A 25,240-nucleotide genomic window follows, 5' to 3' on the forward strand; every position below is an offset into this window, starting at 1 on the left:
ACTACTGCTACCAATGTTCAAACCTTAATTTCTTCTCCCAAATAGTGCTTACTGAACCAATGAGCTAAACAGGTGTAAGCAATTTCTATGTTCATTATATTGGAAAACAGGGATTCTCCTTGCCCACAACTGCTATAGCATATCTCTTATCAAAAAAGCCATCATCTTCAGCAAAAGAACAGCTCCTCTCTACAAAAAGCCATTTTTCAACATCCTTCAACCTCATACAGCCACAGACCTTAATTTTTGGGTCAAAAGTAGTTTAACTGTGAACTGTAAATACAACTGTAGCCCCATGGCCATCCATTATTTGTTACATTTTAGTTTGTTATTTGTAGGACAATTAACATTGGCATGGATATTCAGCAATCATCACATTTGCGATAATTTTTATTTATTTATTTTTTAGAAGCATAACACAAAAGTGCGTATCTCCATGGGTCCGAGCTCGACTACTAAACTTGACATTTCAACAGGACTGCCTCTAATTGGAGTAGGCTCACTGCCAATGTCACCCTCAACCTTCCAACTCCTCCTCTTCATCTCAGATTTTTGTTGATTAGCAGATAAGCTCATCTCCTTGAGTGATTTTATCTGATTACACCAGAAATCATCATATACATAATGCACCAAGCAGACCATCATATATTCATATACATGATAAGAAATGGAACTTTGTAGGCAAGTTAGTCAGGCTATTCAATTGGTAAAGTTTGACTCCCAAAGGGAGCGGCCTATTGGCTTTCTTGGTTTGAGCCGGTCAGTTATGAGTAACCTAGGATGGTTTACCTCATTGTGGTTCTTTGCCGGCTAGGGTCACAAGGCGGGGTTTACTCAATGCACACCCTTGAGTAGCGACTACGGTTTCCCTTGTCACCCAAAAAAAAAAAGGGAACTTTGTAGGCTATACTTACTGTTTTCCCAGGGAACATCTTCTTGAGTTCAACTTTCGCCAACGATGAATAATCAGCATCTTCGCCAGCCTGTTCATGAAGATAGTATGCATACAATGTAACTGCCTTAGTTAAGGAAAGTCCGAAAGTATAACGTTCATCATTCATTCTGAAATTTACTCCAGGTTTAATGAAATCGTGTTTCACAAGGCTAAAACTGCTAGAGGAGGCTGCTGTTCTTTAAACTGGTATTCTTAGCCAATTTGTTATAACTTGCCATGTCTTGCTTGATGTTTGACATGTTTCCTTCTAAGTTTCCACCATGTAAAATGTATTCTTGAGAATAGACTACTTTTAAGTGCTTTTTGTTTCAAATTTATTATTGAGCAGGAGAGAAGCCTAAGATTTTACCTCGTACAGATGTGCGAAACGGAGTAAAACACCTCCATCAACCAACTCCTGCAATAATATTATCTCGGCCATAATCCATTCATCAAAAACAGATAATTGAGAGAGCATGAAACTTAAACAATCACCTGCAGAGAAATTAACGCAACATTAAGAGGTAAACTGTAGTTTGGATCCATCATGGTCGCCTTAGTCAAATGAGATGCCTTCCATTCTTCTGGATTCTGCAACATAATTAGCCCAAAAGAACACAAAACAGTTATACTATTTTATAATTTAGAAACAGATAATAAAGGCTACCTATCTACAACTAAAATCGTACTGACCTCATGTCCAAAGGCCAACAGGAGTGGTGAATAAATTTCTTGGCCAGTTGTTCTGCGCCAATGAGATCCAGCACCTAGTTGGTTGACACTCACATAGTAGTTCCCTCGAATCTGACCAATACATGGAACAGTGGCAATCAGCCTATACTATACATTCACATTAATTGGCAATGGTTCAATTACTGCAAAGAGCAAGATTTGAAAGACTAATCATAGAAAAGGGTCATTCTTAAATGTCAAACAATTAACCTTAAACAATGCCTAGTAAGTTAAAAGGTTTATTTCTTACTAGTTCAGAGATAATATTAACACATGCTGTAATTTCAATCCATGGTTTTTACTCTATATATTAATTATATTTTGAAATGCAGAGGGGATGCAATGAACAACAACTACAGAACGGCTCATAGCATACGCACAGTAAGTCCCTCGCATGTGTCCCCAACGCATACTGTCTCATTAAGAGTTCCAACCACTCCTCTAGAATCATCGTGGATCATTCGCCTGGTCAATGATCATATAGTATAATCAACTTCTTGTATTAATATCAAATACTGAGTGGAATGTCACTATAAAAGGGGACAGTCAAGGACTCAAGGTGCTTTTTTGAACCTATGGAGCATTAGTTCTATTTCCCCATCCTGTATGCTGGCTCCACCAGTGGCACGGTCAACCAAAACGGAGAATTCTGATTTATTATCCACTGTGTAAATTCCAAGACTGATCTGAAGATAATAAGAAGACAAATATAAAGAAACAAAATAAGTAAATATTGATAGAATGAGCACAGACCATTTAACAGAAATAGACAGAAAATGCACTTGGTAAAAAGTTCTATTAGGTCATATAGATATCTTATAGGACCCTTGTGTATGATCTAATGAGAAAAATAGTCTATACACAATTCTACAAGGATTGACTTATCAATATGAGTTGGCGGAGTTACCGGGTAGTAGTTTCCTGCGACAGGTTCAGTAACATGGAGTGGCCAGTCAGATCTATAATTTCTAACCTGGGAAGCATCAGACAAAGAATGTAGCCAGAGTTATTTATGTAACAATGAGAAATGCCACATTTGAAATTACCAAGGGAATCAAGGTGCATTATCTTTATAGCCCACGCTCAAGAGAAAAGGATGTTAATACTCTTGTAATGGATAGAAAGAGGATTGAGATGAGTGGGACAGTACATTGAAATGGATAGAAAAGGGTCAACATTGGCCAAGTTAGAAAGAAGAAATAATATAAATGGCGCACAAAAAAAAGAGTAACAGTACTAATAACAAAAGTATAAAGCTAGAAGATTGATATCAGACTCACCCTTTTAAGAAAGTCCCTTCCATTAGAATCAGTGTAGAACACTTTGTTGGTGGCCATATTAGATGTCATTTTTGTGATGATCTCTTTACCAATTTTGTCTTCTGTGGGAATTGGGCCAATCTTCAATAGAAAAGACATTTATTTAAGGTTTTGTCATTATTTCTCAGATAAGAAAAATATAACTGAATCGAAGTTTCAAAAGATAAATGACTTTACAGTGAATTCAACTTCAGCATGCTCTTTATCTCGGTAAACTCTAATGACCTGACATATCAAGCACATTAAGGATCAGTTTTAAGAGTCACATAAATCGAAACAATAATGATGGAAGTACTATGATTATTTATCTCAATCCTTTTAAACTCTATACTTTGATGCACTACATAGGAGAGGATCAATATATAGGATAGTCCATTTCAACCCTCTCTAATGCTTCATAAATTTTGTGATTTGATGGAAATGGAGATGCTTTTAAAGAAACAACACATTTAAAGCTTAACAGAAAAGAACTCAGCAAGCTTATTATTTTAAGTTTTAACCAATCCAGACTCCGTAGCATAGGAACCTGATATATCCATGAGCTGAATTGCTGATGAACTTCATCAACCAGGGGTCCGCGTATGACCTTTACCTGAACCTATAAGCAATGAGCAAGTATTATGTTCCAGTTTCAAACAATATATAGCCTCACAAAATTCAGCGTTCAAGTTTCACACTGTTGCTTTAGCATTATAAACAATCGTGTGGAAAAATAACTCAATATGAATTCATCATCCACAAAAGGCCATTATTCCAATTTGTCGAATTAGAGAGTAGGAGAAACACAATTCTTGAGGAGAAAATGGCACAGGAGTGACATCAATGAAGCAAAAGAGCAGCATTTCTGGTCAGATTGGAGAGGAATAAAATGGATGTTTTGAATGAGGGAAATGGGCTAGGGTTCTTTCAAATGTGGCCCTGTGTCATGTTGAATCAGAGAGAAGGGTAAAAAGCCAATTGTTGAGGAAACATAGCATATAACCTAGGGCTACAATTAAGACAAAGTGATAGCTAATATCACATGTAATATTTTAACACAATCATTTCAGAACTAAGCACAAGGAGCAATATTTAGTGAAAGGAAAGATTAAGTACCGATCTTGAAACAATATTTGGAGTTGCTTTATCAGGACGAAATATATATGCACCTGAAGCCTGCAATAATCAATAAATTCAAGATTAGGAGGTTACCACTAACTCCTATCTGTGTACAGCATTCAATCTTCACAGCAAAAGAAGATATACCACCTTTGAATTTGTGTCTCCTGCACTTGCAACATACCAAAGATAGTTTTGCTGTACTGCTATATCCACCTGGGAAAAGATCATAAGTTACTACATGGTGATGAAACATCTTTTCAAACATCTCAGAAGGAAAACTCCTTCAATGAAATGAGAACATTCTCTTTTAGCCAAATGAGTTACAAATGAAATGAGTGCATTCTCCTTTAGATAAATAATCTACAGCATCATTAAAGGTTAGAATCCAGCAAATGTGATCACAAAGCCTACTTTCAAATTTTACCCTATAGTAAACCACCCCTAATACAAGGCTTTCAAGTGTGAGTAAGAAATTCTAGGCATCAACAGGTGAAATCATAACAAGAGCACAATATTCAGACTAATGCTATGTTTCAGATCTGATGTAGAAGACTGTTTACCCCTGTTCTTGAATTAAAAATGCGTTTGAGTTGTCCAGATTTCGATGAAAAGGACACTTTCATATTTCCTGATCCAATTTCAACAGTTCCATTCTGTGGAAGGCTCATCACCGAAATATAGCCACTACTGTGATTCCCTGCACCGTGTAACACAAAAAAGAAGCTGATGCATAAAGATAAAAAGGAAGTCATAGTTCAAATCACCAAATATTTCTATCCAAATTTCTTACGAGTGCATAATCTATTCAATATTTCCTTTCAAAATAAACCCACTTCAACAAAAGATTAAGGAAAACAAACACAAGATGAGTTGCAGAGAAGAAAGTTTTGCACATTTACCTTTCTGAGATGCTTTACAAACAAAGTAGGAGTTCCACCCTAGAGGTGGCACGGATACTTGGAACAAAAGCCAATACTTCGGAGCATGTTTTGGTGATTTTCCAAGATATGCCTTGACGTAAAATTCTCTCAAGTTGCTAGTAACGTTATCCGACTCTATGTATTGTGCTTCTACAACATTTCCCATGGAATCTTGTACAATAAGATTTGCGTCATTGACCTGTCAATTGAATATTTCTCTAATGAGTAAAATGTAGGCAAAAAACATGTAAACCATGTGACAAGAAATGTGAACAAAATAACTGCAAAAGAATACATGTGTATTTATCTTGGCTGGGCTTAATTTAAAATTTAGAATTAACTTACAGTTTCTATGTTAGGTAGTAAGTTGCTGCCCTTTGTTTATTGAGGTAAAAAAATGTACAGTTCCAGTTATGTTCACTTCAAACTTGGAAGGGGCTCTTTAAAAGTAAATTCAGGAAGAAATTTATTAGTGTGGAAATATTAGAATTGATATGTGAAAATATTAGATTGATATGCATATATTCTTAGGATCTGTAATTAGTGATATGTTTTTATTCTTTCCTAGTTTAGTGATCCTTTTATTTACTTTCCCTGATTATAGGATTCTCTTCCCTATAATCAATCTTCTTCTTTGTATAAATTAGGGCTTGTATCTTTCAATTGAGAAGTAGAACTATTCAGAATTTCTTACATGGTATCAGAGCCTGACTCTAAACCCCTAGCTCTTCTCTATCCTCCCTCACCAAATCTCTCCAGCAACTATGTCTAAACCTATTGAAACCCTTCCAGTTGATTCCTCACCTTTAGATGGGTCATCACATCCTTCTCACTCAACTGTCACAAATCATCCTAACCTTCCTCAAGTCCTTGATAGTTCTCCTCTCCCAATCACCTCTCATAAGCTCAACGGCCACAACTACCTTCAATGGTCCCAGTCAGTTCTCATGTATGTCTCTGGCAGAGGGAAAGACGAATACCTCACTGGTGAAATCGTGAAGCCTAAGGAAACTGATGCTAGCTATCGCCAATGGAAATCTGAAAACCATATGGTAATGTCCTGGTTAATCAACTCCATGCTTTCTGAGATTGGAGAAAATTTTCTCCTCTATCGTACAGCCAAAGAAATTTGGGATGGAGCACGTGACACATATTCCAGTTCTGAAAACACTTCAGAACTGTTTGAAACTGAAACCAAGCTATTTGAGTTAAAGCAAGGGGACTCCAACGTCACACAATATTACAACACCATAACAAGGTACTGGCAACACCTTGATATGTTTGAAGTATACTCTTGGAAGTGTCCTGATGATTCTGCACTTTACAAAAATATTGTTGAGCAAAAGAGAACCTTCAGATTTTTATTAGGTTTAAACAAGAACCTAGATCAGGTCAGGGGGAGAATCATGAGTGTCCGACCTTTTCCTCCCATTCGTGAAGTTTTTGCTGAAGTTAGAAGGGAGGAAAGCCGACAAAAATTGATGATGGCTGACACAACTTCACACTCAGAAATCTCTGCAACGCTCACTCATACTTCCTCTCAAGATAGTAGGCCTCGAAAAGGGGGCAGACCATGGTGTGAGCACTGCAAAAAGGCTGGACATTATCGTGAGACTTGCTGGAAAATTCACGGTAAGCCTGCTGATTGGAAACCTAAACCCCGTACTGATCAAGCACGTGCTAATGTGGCTGCAACCTCTGAAACATCACCCAATGAAGTCAGTCCTTTCTTAAAAATTCAGCTTGAGGCGCTGCAAAAGCTTTTTGGGTAGATATCTGTTGCACAACAGTCAATCCCACCTTCCGCTGAAGCACATGTTAGTATGATGAGTCATCAAGGTACCACTTCTCACGCATTTGCTGCAAATTCCAATAACACAAGTCCTTGGATTGTGGATTCCGGGGCATCCGACCATATGTCAGGTGATTTAAAGGTTTTTCATACATTCAAACCTTGTACCAATCCCACCATGATCAGAATTGCTGATGGATCCCTCTCTAACGTGATAGGAACAGGATCTGTCAAATTAACGGATGAACTTTTTCTTTCATCTGTTCTCTTTGTTCCTAAATTAAGTTGCAACCTTCTTTCCATCAGTAAACTCACTAGAGGCATGAATTGTGTAACTAAATTCTACCCTAAGCTTTGTGAATTTCAGGTTGTGGGCTCGGAGAAGGTGATTGGCAGTGCTGAAATTTGCGGTGGTCTCTATATTCTCAAAAACACTCCTGAAAATAAACATTTCCCCAAGTCAAATTATGGTTTCAATTCTGTTTCTGTTTCCAATGAGAGTCTAGTTATGTTGTGGCATTTTCGCCTTGGACATCCAAATTTTGTTTATCTTGAAAAACTGTTTCCTGGTTTATTTATCAATAAAAATCCCAAGCTTTTTCATTGCGAAGTGTGTCAACTTGCAAAACATACTCGAAGCATTTATTCAAGCAATCCTTACAAACCTTCTCAACCTTTTTCGTTGATACATAGTGACATTTGGGGGCCTTCAAGGGTGAAAAATGTTAATGGTTCTAGATGGTTTGTATCCTTCATTGATGACCACACTAGGACCACATGGACTTTCCTCATGAAAGAAAAATCAGAAACTGCATCAATTTTTAAAGCTTTTCATTCTATGATTCAAAATCAGTTCAAACAAAAAGTTAAAGTTTTGAAAACTGATAATGGGACAGAATACTACAACTCAATTCTTGGTCCATACTTGTTAGATCAGGGAATTGTCCATATTAGTTCCTGTGTCAACACCCCTCAGCAAAATGGAGTGGCTGAGAGAAAAAATAGGCACCTCCTTGAAGTTTCTCGGTCCACCATGTTTTCAAATCATGTGCCTAAACACTTTTGGGGGGAAGCTGTACTTACTGCCACTTACCTCATAAATCGTATGCCTAGTAGTGTCTTAAAGTTCAAGACACCACGATCCTTGTTATTACAAGCATTCCCTCACCTCTCAGTTTTTTCCTCGGAATTGCCACTCAAAATTTTTGGTTGTACTGCTTTTATCCATATCTATGATCACAAAAGAACAAAACTTGACCCCAAATCACACAGATGCATCTTCATTGGGTATTCTAATACTCAAAAGGGGTACAAATGTTACTCTCCAGTCACAAAAAGAGTTTATCATACTTTGGATGTCACTTTTTTTGAACACCAATCATTCTTTCCCAAATCTGGTATTCAGGGGGAGCATTTGAGCGAATATCAACTTTGGGAAACACTTCAAGATAATCAGGCTACCTTTCCCTCACCTAATGTCCTACCAGACCAGCATCAACCTACTCCAACTCAACTTGATTTATCACCTACATCATCCAGTTCTCTATTACCTCTTTCATCAGATGTGACTCCAGAAAACATGGTCAATCACCCGTCATCCTCTCTTCCTACAATCAACCCATCTTCGCCTCTAATAAACAACCATCCATCCTCAGAAAACACTCTACCAAATTCACCTCCTCAAGCACCAGAACTCCGTGTTTATAGAAGGAGAAAACTTCAAAATATAGAGGCTAACATGCAAAGCCAGGACTGTTCAAACACACATTCGAGCTTACTTGACCTTGAAAATCATGAAGGTAAGGACTCTATGACCCATGAGTTGGTATCTACTGCTATTGATGATCTTGATTTGCCTATTGCTCAACGAAAGGGTGTTAGAACATGCACTAGTCACCCAATAGAAAGGTATGTTGCTTATGGGAAATTAACTCCTATGTATCGAGCCTTTGTTGCCTCTCTTGATCTTGTCCAGATTCCCACAAACATCTATGAGGCACTAAGAGATCCCAAATGGAAGGTTGCTGTCATTGAGGAAATAAAAGCTCTTGAGAAGAATGGTACATGGCGTCTTGTTGAGTTACCTCAAGGAAAACATGCAGTTGGATGTAAGTGGATTTTCACTGTCAAGTATAATTCAGATGGGAGTATCAACAGATTCAAGGCTCGGTTGGTTGCCAAGGGGTTCACTCAATCATATGGTGTTGACTATCAAGAGACCTTTGCTCCTGTTGCCAAACTCAATACAGTAAGTTCTGTTATCACTTGCTGTGAATTGTGATTGGCCTTTATATCAGCTGGATGTAAAAAATGCATTCTTAAATGGAGAATTGGAAGAAGAAGTTTATATGGAAATTCCACCAGGTTTGAAAAAGAACTCCAATGGACGACTGGTATGCAAACTACAAAAATCTCTCTATGGCTTGAAACAATCACCTCGGGCATGGTTTGATAGGTTTGCAAAGTCAATTGTAAAATTTGGATACACTCTGTGTCAAGCTGATCATACCCTGTTTGTTAAAATCTCTTCAACAGGAAAGCTAGCAGTGGATGACATAATCCTAACTGGAGATGATTCAGGTGAGATTTCAAACCTCAAGAAGTTTCTTGCATCAGAATTTGAGATCAAAGATCTAGGATTTCTCAAATACTTTCTTGGGATGGAGGTAGCTCGATCTAAGGAAGGGATTGTTATATCTCAACGAAAGTACATCCTAGATCTTCTAAACGAAACTGGAATGCTTGGAAGTAAGCCAGCAGATACTCCAATGGACCCTAACTTAAAAACAAATCGGAGTGGGGAACCAATTCCAGTAGAGAGGGGGAGTTATCAAAGATTAGTGGGAAAACTAATTTATCTCTCCCACACCAGACCTGATATTGCTTTCTCTGTTAGTGTTGCAAGTCAACATATGCATAACCCTAATGAGGAGCATTTGGAAGCTGTTTATCGTATTCTAAGGTATCTCAAAATGACACCAGGTCTTGGTTTGCACTTCAGAAAACATGACAACCGAGACCTAGAAGTCTACACGGATTCTAGTTGGGCTGGAGAGTTGACTGATAGACGATCGATTAGTGGTTACTGTACCTATGTATGGGGAAATCTAGTCACCTGGCGCAGCAAAAAACAGTCAGTTGTCTCTCGGAGTAGTGCAGAATTAAAATACCGTGCACTGGCATTAGGTATATGTGAGGGGATGTGGATTAAAAGGTTGTTGAATGAGTTGAAAATTGAAGCTCCTATATCTTTCAAAATGTACAGTGATAGTCAAGCTGCCATCAGCATTGCTAAGAACCCAGTTCATCACGATAGAACAAAGCACGTTGAAATAGACAGGCACTTCATTTATGAGAAGGTGAATTCGAGGATCATTGAACTCAGCTACATTCCTACAAAGAACAGATTGCCGACATCCTTACGAAGGCTCTACCTAGAAGGAGCTTTGAAGAATTCAATTCCAAGCTGGGCTTGTATAATATATACAGCTCAGCTTGAGGGGGAGTGTGGAAATATTAGAATTGATATGTGAAAATATTAGATTGATATGCATATATTCTTAGGATCTGTAATTAGTGATATGTTTTTATTCTTTCCTAGTTTAGTGATCCTTTTATTTACTTTCCCTGATTATAGGATTCTCTTCCCTATAATCAATCTTCTTCTTTGTATAAATTAGGGCTTGTATCTTTCAATTGAGAAGTAGAACTATTCAGAATTTCTTATAATTAGACATGTAATTCAATACATTATACATAACACATCAGACAATATTGCCATATATGCCATTCAAAAGTGAAATGTTACTTTTCATTATGGAGGCATCCTTGTTTAGATCTCATTGTAAAATGAGTTATTAGTGAATCCTAGGTCACTGTTCCAAACTGTAAGCCAAATTTAGAATGACGTAATAGTGTCAAATATCCAAACCTTTTGTAAAATTTTGAATTCTGTTCAAAAGGTTTGGATATTTGGCACTATTAGACCTTAAAGTATTCACAAGAAGTCTAGCAGAAGTAAAATTATAAAGAATGAAGCAGAGTATGCATTTACCGGAATCCTGATGACATCACTGCGGTTCCATCCAAGTGAATTATATGCCACAACAACCTGTAATCAGAAACCATGTGATGTGACATTTTCTCAGGAAACTGGTAGATCAATAGATCATAGAGCAAATTCATAAGCAGAAGGTAGATTACCAAACTTTTCCCTTCTGTTATGTCTTCCTCTGTTGGTGGGCAATAACTTATATTGAGTAATTGACACTGTTCAGAAATTTAAAAAAAAAAAAATTAAAGAAGAAAATGTGTGCTAAAACACTATTGGATGGTTTGCTGAAAAGTTCCACTAAAAACAGAATGAAACTGTTTCTTCTAAAAGTGGCTCGGAAATAACAAATGTAGTTGCATAGAGTAGAAGTGGTGCATATAATTTACTACCACCACTCCATTTTGCAATCCAGAGGCTAATGAGCAAGATGTTAAAGCTCAAAAATTGATCTTTCAGTGCCTCATTGGTGATTCATCATGCAGCTTAATGGATATTGGCCTCAAGTTACAGGGTATAAGTTAAATTGGCCATAAGCTATGCTAAATAGTCCAAGCCACACTTTATGTATTCTTTAAGATGATAAACCCCGCCAAAGGCACACACAGGTGTCCCACGAATCATTTGATAGCAAAACTGAAAGAAGACTGCAAGTATGGAGCATCACCTGGTTAAATGATGATGGTGACCCATTGCATTGACCAATTGATTTTGAATTTACCAGGCATGATAAAGCTGAATTCACTACTGTTTCTGACTGCAAAAGATATAAAATTTGTAAACCTCAAACAGAATAAAATTAGAGAACAGTGAGAGCACAAGGTGTGGTAAAGATCATGTTTTCAGAGAAAGAAGTCAACCTCCAAAGCTCCAATTGCCAGTCGTTTTGCATAGTCATTGGTTGTGTGCTGTTTTGCAGTACCAGTGACAGCATCATGGTGTTGCACAATTCCTAGAGCATCTGCAAGACTGTAAGTGTTAGGACCAGTGGATTTCCTTCCAGTCCAGCATTCCAACTGGCGGGCTGCCTGTTTTTACACAAATTATATTTATTTTAGTATTCATTTTATACTATTACAGTGAAGGATTGAAGACCTCCATAAACAGTGAGATATAAATGCATTTATCAACACTGTGCACAACGTAAGGTACAGTGAGATGGGCATGGGCTAGTTGAAAATCCACATAAAGTAATAATGTAATATGGCATATAATTCATATACTTCTCTCCAAACACAAACTCTCATTAACTATAATGTGACAAGACCAATATGAATCAAATTGTAATGTTGAAGGTAAAAATGTAAAATACTAAAAATATGCTGAATCCAAGCAACAGGTATATGGTATACTGAGGTTAGTACACAAAATTGACGCTAGAGGAAAGAAGAGATCTATAACGATCTAACCAAATAGTATCCACTCAGCATACGAACATATCGCTTGAAAGCTGGGCGACTAGTAAAGAAACCAGTCCAATAAGCCTTTGCACTGTCTGCATATCTAGAACATATAACAAAACAAAATCAGCATAATGGACTGTGACACAATCATATAATTATTGAAAATTCATATTCTGAGAGAAATCAAGGGATGTTCACGGAAAATAATCATCTGTTTTCAGGGGCCATGACTCATTTGTTGCATGCTTTGCGTCAACATAAATTGATGGAGTAGAGTATAGAGCATTCACTCGACCATCCTGTAACAAAAGGAATGCAGTTGAAGTCTTTCTAGCTTCCCTGTGCCATTGCAGATAGTACAACTTTACAAACACCAACCTCACTTGAAACAAAGAAGTCATTGTACAAGAAAGGTACTAGGTAAACTTCCATTATCAAGGCATGTAAATGCCTATCTTCTCCTTATCAAATTCACCTCTGGTAATGTCAAACTCATCCAGCCTTCATCTCAAAGAATTCATCAGTATGCTAATGACCATTGGCCCAAGTGGCCAAGGGGGTGGTCTCCTAACCTCAGTGTTAGTAGTGCAATCCCAGACATTGCGCAGGAAAGGTACTAGGTAAACTTCCATTATTAAGACATGTAAACGCCTATCTTCTCCCTATCAAATTCACCCCTTGTAATGTCAAACTCATCCAGCCTTCATCTCAAAGACTTGCTAATGACCATTGGCTAAAGTGGCCAAGGGGGAGGCCTCCTAACCTCAGTGTTACAAGTGCAATCCCAGCCCCCCTCAAGTGTACCCCAAAAATAAATGAAGTGAACAGAATAATTCTTAATAGCAACATGACTAGCTTATGAAAGGGAAAAAGAAGCCAGCAAGTTGATACTTTGCTAATAAAGTCTTATTGATTTGAAAGCAAATGGAATTACCTTGTTGACATAGTGAATTAATTTATCCATCTGCTTGAACCATGATTCAGCATACTGGTATTGGAAGTCATCCCCCATTGTCCACATGATATGGTTTGTACGTGTTACATTTGCCTGTGAATCAAGATGGTGTAAGCATCATACCATGGAAATGTGATATTCTAACTTTTGGTAAGTCCATGAAATGAGCTTTGATTGGATTAAAAGTTTGTTGAATGACTCTACTTGCATCAGAGAAGCATTGATAAAATCATTAACACGCTCCTCAACATTGAAGTAAAAAAGAAGAGGATTGTCCTGCAAATTTTAGCATGCACAAATTGTTAGGATCTATAGGTGCATGATAAGTTGAAACTGGCTTTTAAGTTATATATATTCTCTGGTTGGTAGAACCTGGACAGGAACAAAGTCAACATCCACTTCAAAATTGAAACCATCTGGTGGACTATAGTGAACAGGAAATGCATTAGCAAATATCTGCACAGGACCAACACTTTATCATGTTAAAATTAGGCAATTTAAGGAAAAAGATACAGAGAACTTGTATTGGCAAACCTGAGATGAAGAGCCAAAAGTTTTGGACCCATGCCATATAACCTCAAGGGATTTTTTGCTCTTACGTTTTTCTCTGTCTTGATAATCAATGCGTGCAAAATGCACTGAATCAAAGCCAACCTATCAAAGGACAGAAGAATTGGTCTGATTGTGTGAAAATTAGTGATCAAATGAGTCAAAATTTTCATGATTTTGAAATTTAACTTGAACGTAAGTAGCAGTCAAACGGTGCTCCTAGTAAATGGAAACACTTAAAATACCTCAGCCGCAAGAAGATAAGCTTGCACTGCAGAATGCCCAAATGGATCAATCTGCCACCCAGCACGCGGTGTTGTATTGAACTGACTCTTTATTAGCTGATGTCCTAAAGTTGTTTGGTCAATCATATCTATGTAATGGCACGTTGCCTCATCATGCATACACCAGCCACCATTTCTGCAATAAATTATCAGTTTTTATCATTTTAAAAACAACTGCTCAGTATAAGATATCTTTAAGTACCTCGCAAACAATGAACATACACGAATTCCAACTGGCCAGAAGCTACTAGCTCTTTTACTTCTTCGTGAACCTCCGGGCTTTGCTCTACCCACCATCGGTGGAAAAACGCCTTCAAGACACTAAATTTAGTTCCAATCTCTAGATACTTAAAAGGGGGAAAATGAATGTAATGTTCACAGGACTAAGGAAGCATACAATTCCATTGTTCTTACATTGAAAAAAAAAATCACAGTTTTGTAGCAGTGAAGTATGCATCCAAGAAGATGCACTTCAAAAAACAAATCAGTTCATTGTTTATCATCAGTCATAGATGTCCCATTATGATACTTCTGCATAGGTAGCATGAAGAAACAATGCTACATAAATTTTGAAGTCCTAGTGCAGCAATATTACCAACATAAGTTCACCTAATTAGCAATCCAATCCAAATGGATAAAACCCTTTACCATCTCAGCAAATATAAACTTCCTATTGCGATTGCGGCGCAGTGATGTAACAACCGAGTCCAGCACATTCTCAACACATGCACCCTGCACCAACCATTATCAGGCACTAGGTTCCATTCAAATTTCCATAATCCTCGTTAGCTTCATATTTTAACAAAGGTAACAATAGTGCAGAGTGAAAAACCATATGCTGACATTAATACACACACACACTGTATATGCAGAGCTACAAGTATTGACCTGAATGCTGTTATTTGATCCAATGTAGTACTGATCGACTGTCTTCAACCAACCCACATCATCATGGGAGTGAGGAACCAAATGCACATTCAATTTGCCTTCAACAATGCCACCATCAGTGTTGTACTTTCTGTATCCACTGGCACTAATGCTTCCATATGAACATACAACAAAGAAAACCAATATTGCAGTTGAAACTAAACTAGCAAAACTCCCCATGTCTAGCCCAAACCCATGATTTTCTCAAATGACTATAGGATATATATGACAGTAGGATCCAAGACTTACAGTAGAATAAATATAGAACCGCCTGATTGACGGTGACAAATAGTCATTGATTTCTGACTTGGAAAATATTAGCCGGCTACTGAATTTTCGGATTTTCTTTCGCCGCTCTGTCAAAACTTTTCCGATAAAAACAGAGAGAAGGACGAAGGATGAGCACATTTTGCAGCTTTTGATGGTGACTTCCGGCTAGTTTAGTTTTGGACTTCACTACCAGCAGGCAGATTCGGCATTACTGATCGAATAAAAAATTAATTCCGTTATTTCGTTAATCAAATAGTGTTATTCACAAAATCGACTCTATTCCAAATTTTTTTTTTCAGTGTATTTCAATAAGTTAGGGATTAAACATGTGTTAAATCATAAACTGCAGCCACTAGATTGCAAAATCTTTGGCATTGACTCGCCAAGGTGTTGTTACCTTGGCATAAATGAACTGTGAGCAAGTCTCTTGTGGCAATGGCGATTGGCGAGATCATCAACGCAGCAGTTCTTATCAATCAAGTGCAGGATCGTGCCGGGAACGGAGAGGAGTGTTTCTAGAAAAAAAAAAAAAAAAAAAAAAAAAAAGCCTCCGGCACCGGAGGAGCAGATGGGAATAAGGGCGAGCTGCCTGAGCAGTTTCGTCATCGCTCGGAAACAGTTTCACCACATCTTTTGTCAATGGTAGTTATTCATATTCCCGCCGAGCACTACAACATATCTGAGTGACGTTAGAAATGTGAATTAATTTTGTTTGACTCAATATTTGAAGGTGTGCCCAAAATTTTAACGTAAATTGCACTAAAATAATTGAAAAAGAGTTAATACCCAAAATCATCCTCGACTATAGTGGTTTTTCTCAATTTCGTCCTAAACGACTTTGTTGACCTAATATCGTCCCAGACTTTTGTGTTTTGCGCAATTTTGTCCCAGACTTTTGTGCTTTTGCTCAATTTAGTCCATCATTTGTTATTCTGTCCATTTGGTGTTAAATAAATAGACAATTAAGTAATTTTAATATTGGCATCTCTTTACTCATAAACATGTGAACTGCGAAATCCCCCTTTTTTTTACGAATTACTCCTAAAACTGCGAATATAAAATTTGATTTGCAGGTCCGGGAGTAATTCTTGGTGTAATTCGTACAAGACAGAGGAATTTCGCACTTCACAAGTTGAAAGTAAAGAAAGATCAATATTGACATTACTGAATTGTCCCTTTATTTAACACCAATTTGACGGAATAACAAATGGAGGACGAAATTGAGCGAAACACAAAAGTCTGGGACGCTATTAGGTCACCAAAGTCGTTTAGGACGAAATTGAGAAAAACCACTATAGTCGAGGACGATTTTGGGTATTAACTCAATTGGAAAAATGGTCAAATAGACTTTCACTTTAATTGAAAAGTCAATTATTCCCTAAACTTTAAGGTATAACTATATTCATAAACAATTTATTTTAATGCAATGAAACCCAAAAACTGATTAATAACCTACTATCACAGGTTATTAGGTTCCAGCAACTCGTCGGCGGTGGTCGCTTTCTTCGGTTGAGAAGGCGATCATCTGGGCTGCCTTCTCCACAGAGAAGGCAACCTTGGTCTCCTTCTCTGTGACCGGCGACTGTTCATCGGTCACTTTGTTGCCTGAAATTTCACCGGAATCTCGTTGTCTGGGTGCTGGAATCCTAATGGCCTATGATAGCAGGTCATTAACTAATTTTTGGGCTTTGTTGCATCAAAATAAATTAATAATGCGTGTAATTATAACTTTAAAAAGTTTAAGGGACTAATTGACTTTTCAACTAAAGTTCGATGACCTATTTGACCATTTTCCCAAAATAATTCTATACTTCATGATCTACTCACTTAATTATCCATTTCCGGACATGTGAATTAATCTTTCATTTATGGATGAAGGCCGGTTTGCTAGCAAAGTAAACATTCAACTAATGGACTTCTAAAAAATAAATATTCAATCTATTAAAAATAAATATTTAGTATATTGTGTTACTAATCTTCTTACAAGGTGAATCACGGGTTCTTGGTATAATTATTGACTTGAACCTAAATAGGCTCATTTTCAAACTTAAAAAAGTTAAAGTAGCTAAAGATTGAACTCGAATTCAATTAGACTTAAAATTTTAGACTCATGTTTAATTGTTAATTTTTATAAGGCTTGAGCTCAATTCAATTGGATCGAACTTAAACTGTATTTATATGACTCGTGAACAGCTCGACAACAACTCGACAAGTAAAGCCAACAGGCCTTGAGTTTGAACTCAACTCACATTCAAATTTAACTGAATTGGAATCAAGATTTGATTAAGCTTCATGGCCTTCATTTATTAAAAGTTTGTATGGTACTTAACATTGACATGGCCATTAATAACCATTACATTATCTGCAATAATTTTTTATTTCTTCTTCAAAAACTCAACACAAAAGTCCTTATCTCCATGGGACCAAGCTCAACTACTAAACTTGACATTTCAACAGGACCACCTCGAATGGGAGTAGGCTCTTTGCCATTGTCACCTTCAACCTTCCAACTCATTCTCTTCATCTCAGATTTTTGCTGATTTGCAGACAAGCTCATCTCCTTCACGGCCTTTATCTGATCACACACATAATGAACCAGCAGACCATCATATACACATGACAAACACACACACACATATATATCTCGTGGGCTATACATACATTTTTCGCGGGGAACATCTTCTTGAGTTCAACTTTAGCTACCGACGAGTAGTCAGCATCCTCGCCAGCCTGTTCGTGAAGATATATAGTGTGCATATGTTATAATCTAAGATTACTGGGCTATAATGCACATGAGTCAAACCACCACACTAAAAGACTGAATCCAATCAATTAGCTAGTCTAATCATGACCTTATAAACTCATATCTTTCTCTCTTATTTTTTCAAAATTGTGGGACTCTAAGAGCATTGTGTTAATTTGAGTGACGAGAGAATCTCGCAGCACTACCCGAGGGTGTGCACCGGGTGCCTTGTGACCCTAGCCGGCAAAGAACCACAAAGAGGTAAACCAGTCTAGGTTGTCCATAGCTGACCGTCTTGTTTGCTGTTTGACATGTTTCCTTCTTGTCTCGCTTTCTAAGCACAAGATTCCTCGATGTAAAATGTATATATACTTGTGAAAGGCTAAGAATTTACCTCGTATAGATGTGCGAAACGTAGCAGTACACCTCCATCAGCCAACTCCTGCAATAATATTATCAGCTATATATAGTCCATTTATCGAGAACAGATAATTGAAAGAGGGCGCATGTAGCCGAAACAATCACCTGCAGAGTAATTAAGGCGACGTTAGGAGGTAAGCTGTAGTTTGGATCCATCATGGTGGCCTTAGTCGAGTGAGATGCCTTCCATTCTTCTGGATTCTGCAGCACAATTAGCCCAAAGAAACCGAAGACAGTTATAACATCTATCAGCTAACAACTAACAGCTATCAGTTAACAGCCATTTACCCTCTAATCAACCCAATCAGCTAACAACTAACAACTATCAGTTAACAGCCATTTACCCTCTAATCAACCCAATCAGCAAACAACTAACAGCTATCAGCTAATCGCCATTTACCAAACAGGGCCGATATTTTCAAAGAGAGTAAAGGCTATGTACTGACCGCGTGTCCAAAGGCCAAGAGGAGTGGTGAATAGATTTCTTGACCGGTTGTTCGGCGCCAGTGAGATCCCGCGCCTAGTTGGTTGACGCTCACGTAGTAGTTCCCTCGAATCTGACCAAGACATATATGGAACAGCGGGAATCAGCCTATACATACACTCGCTTTCATTGGCAACAAGTCAAGTTTACTCGTATATTTTGAAACATAAAGGCTCGTGGCATACTCACACTTAGTCCATTGCATATGCCCCCAACGCATACTGTCTCATCGAGAGCTTCTCCCACTCCTCTAGAATCATCAAAGATCGTTCGCCTGCTCAACGAGGATAAAATATAATCAACTTTTGTATCGAGATCAAATACGAAAAATGCATTATGACACAATAAAGGGGGTGCTTTTTTTTTAAACCTATGGAGCATTAGTTCTATTTCTCCATCCTTTATACTGCCTCCTCCAGTGGCACGGTCAACCAGAACAGAAAACTCCGATTTATCGTCCACTGTGTAAATTCCAAGATTGATCTGAAAATTATAATAAGGCAAATATAAAGAAAACCTCACAATTCCATAAGGATCGATGCATCAATGTGAGTTGGTAGAGTTACCGGATAGTAGTTTCCTGCTACCGGTTGATTAACTTGGAGGGGCCAGTCGGATCTAAAATCCCGAACCTGGAAGGCACCAAATGTAGCAAGAGTTATTCATGTAATATTTGAAAACACTCGATAATGCATCGAGTTAGAAGATAGATATCGGACTTACCCTTTTGAGAAAATCTCTTCCATTAGAATCAGTGTAGAACACTTTGTCGGTGACCATATTAGTTGTCATTTTTGTGATGATCTCTTTACCTTCACCGTCTTCTGTAGGAATTGGTCCGACCTTAAATTGAAACGACAAGTAAAGTGTATTCCTTTATTTCTCAGATAACAAACATATAAGTAGTAGCTGTAGCTCGATCAAAAGTATTAAAAGACGAAAATTACTTACAGTAAATTCAAATTCAGCATGCTCTTTATCCTTGTAAACTCTAATGACCTGACAGAAAGCTCATCATATCGAGCATCAGTTTTAAAGGTCACATGGTCTCAAACATTCAAACACGGAAATGCAAATGTTTCTGAAGAAACAATGTTCGTTTGAAACGTATTTAGGAAAGAAATTTGGCAAAATTTATTATTGAAAGAATTGGAACCTGAGATATCCATGAGCTGAATTGTTGATGAACTTCATCGACCAGGGGTCCTCGTATGACCTTTAGTTGAACCTATAAGCAATAGCCAAGTATGACAAATAACTAAGTGCGATTTCATTGTCGATGAACAGGTGTGTATTCCAATCATTTCGGTACTTAGAAGAAGAAGAACAATATTTAGTGGAGGGAAAGATTAACTACCGATCTTGAAACAATATTTGGAGTTGATGAATCTGGTCGAAATATATATGCACCGGAAGGCTGCAACAGGTAGTATATACAAGATTAGGAGGTTATCATCTCTTGTCGACATTTAATATTCACAGGAAAATAGATATACACCTGTTGATCCTCGCCTCCCGAACTTGAACCATACCAAAGATAGCTTTGTTGCACCGGTATATCCACCTGGTAAAAGTTCACACGTTACTTGTTAAGAGTCCCACATTGAAAAATAAGAGAGAAACATATGGGTTTATAAGGCCACGAATTAGACTAGCTCATTCATTCAGTTTAATTTTATGTGAAGTAGAAGACAGTTTACCCCTGTTCTTGAATTAAAAATACGTGTAAGTTGTCCGGATGCCAATGAAAACAACAGTTTCAGATTCCCCGGTCCAATTTCAACGGTTTCATTCTTTCCAAGACCGATCGCTGAAATATAGCCATTATTGCGACTCCCTGCATCACGTAACACACAAAAGAAGCTGATGCATAAAGATCAAAACAAAGCCTATGTCATTTCAAAATAAAATCAACAAACAAACATTTGATGAATTTCAGATCAGAGACGAGAAACACTACTGGAAATTATGGAATTTCCGACCACCTGAAAGTAATCTTAAATCAAGTCGAAAGCAAAAAGTGGTCAGAAATAGCAACAAAGGTTTTTTCGGATACCAAAAGTGGTCAAAACAAGACTTTCGACTTGATTTAAGATCATTTCAGGTGGTTGGAAATTCCAAAATTTCCAGTAGTGAAAGTCTTGCAGGTGTACCTTTACGAGATGATTTAGAAACGAAGTAAGAATTCAATCCTAGAGGCGGCACAGATACTGGGAACAAAAGCCAATACTTTGGCGCTTTTTTTGGCGACTTTCCTATATAAGCCTCGACATAAAATTCTCTCAAGTTGCTCGTGACATTATCCAACTCTATGTATTGTGCTTCTATGACATTTCCCATGGAATCGCGTACAATAAGATCCGCGTCATTAACCGGTATCTTGATGACATCAGTGCGATTCCACCCGAGTGAATTATAGGCCACGATAACCTGTAATTAACAACCATACAAAGTGAGATTTTCACCAGAAAATCGATAGCTCATAGACCAGGCTTATAAGTAGAAGGAAGCTAAGATTACCAAACTCTTCCCTTCTGTTATATCTTCCTCAGTTGGCGGGCAATAACTTATATTGAGTAATTGGCACTGTTAGTTAAAGCAATAAAACAATAATTAAAGAAAAGAAGAGAAGAAAACATAGATCAAATTAAATTAAACCAATATTGAATGGTCGGGAACATCACCTGGTCAAATGATGATGTTGATCCCTTGCATTGCCCGTTCGATTTTGAATTTACGAGGCACGATAGAGCTGAGTTCACTACAATTTCCGACTGTAAAAGACACGGAGTATTATATTTTTTAAAGCGAGAGACAAAACGAGTTGTAAAGATCGAGAAAGATAGACGTTAACCTCTGAAGCTCCAATTGCCAATCGTTTCGCATAGTCATCTGTCGTGTGCTGTTTCGCAGTACCGGTGACAGCATCGTGGTGCTGCACAATTCCTAGAGCATCTCCTAGACCGTAAGTGTTAGGACCGGTGGATTTCCTTCCCGTCCAAAATTCTAGTTGGCGGGCCGCCTATTTTTACACATTCGATTTATTTTAACATTCGTTTTGTATGAACTAACTCTATACTGAATTGAACACATAACATTGACCGAGATGTGTAATGAGCTAACCACATAGTATCCACTCAGCATACGAACATATCGCTTGAAAGCGGGACGACTGGTAAAGAAGCCAGTCCAATAAGCATTTGCACGATCTGCATATCTAGAACAAAAAGGGGATGAATTTAGTATTTTCTTTTTGAATGCTACTGGCTCTATTACAATGTAGTATCTGTTCATATACTTTCTCAACCTACTGAAACACAAAGAACCAATAACGGGATGAATTTAGTATAGTTGCATATTTATTTATGTTTTGAGAGGAATCAAGGGGTTCTCACGGATAATAATCATCTGTTTTCAGGGGCCAGGCCTCGTTTGCTGCATGCTTTGCATCGGTATAAATCGATGGAGTAGAGTATAGAGCATTTACTCGACCATCCTGTATAAAAGGAAATTGACTATATTCGAATCGAAATGGGGAAAAATTTGGCACATTTCTAATTGATCCTTGATGTTTCGAAACCAAATGGAAGTACCTTGTTGACATAATGAATTAGTTTATCCATTTGCTTGAACCAAGACTCGGCATACTGGTACTGGAAGTCATCCCCCATCGTCCACATGATATGATTTGTACGTGTTACATTTGCCTGTCGATATTCTAACCTTTAGTAAGTCCATAACTTCCAAACAAAAAGGTTAGATTGGATTAAAAGTTAGTCGAACAACTCTACTTGAATCAGAGCAGCATTGATAAAATCATTAACACGCTGCTCAACGTTGTAGTCGAAAAGAAGAGGATTATCCTGCAAATTTTATGCACAAAATGTTAAGATTGATATGTTAACCGGCTTTTTCAGTTTATATATATACACTCTGTTTGGTTTGGTAGAACCTGGACTGGAACAGAGTCATCGTCCACTTCAAAATGGAAACCGTTTGGTGGACTATAGTGAACCGGGAATGCATTTGTAAATATCTGCACAGGAACGATACTTAATCACGAGAAAATTTGCCAATTTAAGGAAACCGTGCAGAGAACCTAAATTGACAAACCTGAGATGAAGAGCCAAAAGTTTTGGACCCACGCCATACAACCTCGAGAGACTTGTCGTCCTTACGTTTTGCTCTGTCTTGATAATCAATACGAGCAAAATGCACAGAATCGAAACCTAACTGTCAAAGGACAGAATAATCGGTTATCGGTTATCGAACAGTTAACCGATATTTTGCTCACCCCTACTTGGTGCTTCAAATGAATGGAAATGGTTCATTACCTCAGCCCCGAAAAGATAAGCTTGCACTGCAGAATGCCCGAATGGATCGATCTGCCATCCAGCACGGGGGGTTATATTGAACTGACTCTTTATCAGCTGATGTCCTAAGGTCGTTTGGTCGATCATATCTATGTAATGGCACACTGCCTCGTCGTGCATACACCACCCGCCATTTCTGCATCAAATTACGCCTTTTCGTTATACAATTACAGTCACTACGCCAATATAACGTATCTTTTAAGTACCTCCAAATCAATGTACATACATGAATTCAAACTGGCCCGAAGCTACAAGCTTTTTCACTTCTTCTTGAATCTCCGGGCTTTGCTCTACCCACCATCGATCGAAAAATGCCTTCAAAACACCGATCTTTAGTTCCAAATTCCAATCTCTACTAACTCTAGCGGGAGAGGGGAGAGGACATAAGTAACTCGAGGCATACAATTCCAAATGAAAAATAAATCAATAGTCATCGAAATGGATAAACTCTTTACCATCTCAGCAAATATAAACTTCCTATTGGGATCGCGGCGCAGTGACATAACAACCGAGTCCAACACATTCTCGACACATGCACCCTGCACCAACCATTATCAAGCACCAGGCGTTCGTTCAAATTTCCATAAACTCCAATAGCTTCTTATTTTAAGGAAACAAAGTTAATCAAGCAAACTAGTCACTATATAGTGCAGAGTCAAAAACCATATAGAGACATCATTTACACACACAATACACATACATATATGCATATCCACAAGTGTTGACCTGAATGCAAACAAGTCTTCTCATAACTATAGTGCAGAGTCAAAAACCATATACAGACATTTATACATACAATACACACACACACATATAGGAGGCAACCTCAACTAAGATAATCAGGTTGCTGACTTGGTAACCACAAGATTACAAGTTTGACTCCCAGTAGGAGTGGCCGATTGACCTTTTTGGTTTGAACCAGTCGAGGGCAAGTCCAACCTATTGGTCATCTTGGTTTGAACGGGCAACCTAAGTGTCTTTCACAGGCTAGGGTCACAACCCAAATTAGTTTACTTCTTTGTGGTCGGAGTTCACCCAATGCTTTGGCTGTTGACTTGGTAACCACAAGGTTACAAGTTCGACTCACAGGGGAAGCCGCCTATTGGCCTTCTTGGTTTGAACCGGTTATCACAAGACAGAATTTACCCAATGCACACCCTTGGCCTTCTTGGTTTGAACCGATCAGCTAAGATCACAAGACAGAGTTTAACCAATGCCCAACCTCGATTAGTGGTTGCAAGTTTCTCTCATTACTAAAAAAAGAAATATACACACACATATAGATGCATATCCACAAGAATTGAACTGAATGCAAACAAGTCTTCTCATAACCACAGTGCAGAGCCAAAAAACCATACACAGCCATTTATACAAACAATACACAGACACATATATGTATATCCACAAGTATTGACCTGAATGCTGTTGTTTGATCCAACGTAGTACTGATCGATGGTCTTCAACCAGCCGACATCATCATGGGAGTGAGGCACCAAATGCACATTCAATTTGCCATCAACAATGCCACCCCCAGTGCTGTATCTTCTGTACCCACTAGCCCCAATGCTTCCATATGAACACACAACAAACAAAACCCAAACTGCAGCTGAAACTAAACCAGCAAATTCCCCCATTTTTAGCCCAATCCCCCAAACCCCTGATCTTCAGAACCCACTATATAGTGTTGGCTCTCTATACAGATTAATGTGATTTATAACAAATGCCATATTTATTGTAACCTGTAAGCAATGTAGCAAATTGAAGCAAAGGATTCTGTGTAATAAGCATGACACTAGGCACTAGAAAACAAGAGTCAAGAATAATCAACGCTGGCTGCTGATGGAGACAACAAAGACTCATTGATTTCTCCATTCAAGGCTAATTATTTTAATTTAAAAAAATATAATTAAATTATTAAAACTTGGTTTAATTGCCTGCAAATTAATGAATTCTACCATAAATTACAATAATAGATTGAATTAC

At 37.9% G+C, this 25,240-nt stretch overlaps 2 protein-coding genes across 2 annotated transcripts; both read right to left on the reverse strand.

Moving 5' to 3' along the window:
- Window positions 1-15,833, reverse strand: LOC109177729 (alpha-mannosidase-like). The gene is made up of 31 exons (XM_019327163.1): window positions 15,635-15,833; window positions 15,217-15,448; window positions 14,929-15,079; window positions 14,689-14,772; window positions 14,263-14,351; window positions 14,002-14,176; window positions 13,742-13,861; window positions 13,580-13,663; window positions 13,412-13,483; window positions 13,187-13,300; window positions 12,451-12,551; window positions 12,259-12,352; window positions 11,710-11,877; window positions 11,517-11,606; window positions 11,002-11,067; window positions 10,853-10,909; window positions 4,986-5,205; window positions 4,647-4,783; window positions 4,234-4,299; window positions 4,081-4,140; window positions 3,512-3,583; window positions 3,163-3,210; window positions 2,947-3,066; window positions 2,574-2,639; window positions 2,240-2,352; window positions 2,047-2,131; window positions 1,628-1,738; window positions 1,430-1,525; window positions 1,305-1,352; window positions 915-983; window positions 1-594 (listed from the first exon to the last, which is right to left on the reverse strand). Exons 2-31 carry the CDS (start codon window positions 15,261-15,263, stop codon window positions 406-408), a joined length of 3,012 nt encoding a protein of 1,003 aa, XP_019182708.1. The 5' UTR covers window positions 15,264-15,448; window positions 15,635-15,833; the 3' UTR covers window positions 1-405.
- A 1,657-nt stretch (window positions 15,834-17,490) lies between these two features.
- On the reverse strand, window positions 17,491-25,026 carry LOC109177728 (alpha-mannosidase-like). The gene is made up of 28 exons (XM_019327162.1): window positions 24,673-25,026; window positions 23,713-23,796; window positions 23,484-23,572; window positions 23,219-23,393; window positions 22,998-23,117; window positions 22,837-22,920; window positions 22,676-22,747; window positions 22,478-22,591; window positions 22,280-22,380; window positions 22,008-22,101; window positions 21,739-21,906; window positions 21,569-21,658; window positions 21,405-21,470; window positions 21,038-21,314; window positions 20,585-20,721; window positions 20,383-20,448; window positions 20,242-20,301; window positions 20,041-20,112; window positions 19,836-19,883; window positions 19,608-19,727; window positions 19,451-19,516; window positions 19,255-19,367; window positions 19,074-19,158; window positions 18,847-18,957; window positions 18,506-18,601; window positions 18,375-18,422; window positions 17,899-17,967; window positions 17,491-17,812 (listed from the first exon to the last, which is right to left on the reverse strand). Exons 1-28 carry the CDS (start codon window positions 24,889-24,891, stop codon window positions 17,624-17,626), a joined length of 3,033 nt encoding a protein of 1,010 aa, XP_019182707.1. The 5' UTR covers window positions 24,892-25,026; the 3' UTR covers window positions 17,491-17,623.
- Between the last annotated feature and the right edge of the window lie 214 nt (window positions 25,027-25,240).

Source organism: Ipomoea nil, unplaced genomic scaffold (genome assembly GCF_001879475.1).
Source record: "Ipomoea nil cultivar Tokyo-kokei standard unplaced genomic scaffold, Asagao_1.1 scaffold0805, whole genome shotgun sequence".
Classification (NCBI taxonomy): domain Eukaryota; kingdom Viridiplantae; phylum Streptophyta; class Magnoliopsida; order Solanales; family Convolvulaceae; genus Ipomoea; species Ipomoea nil.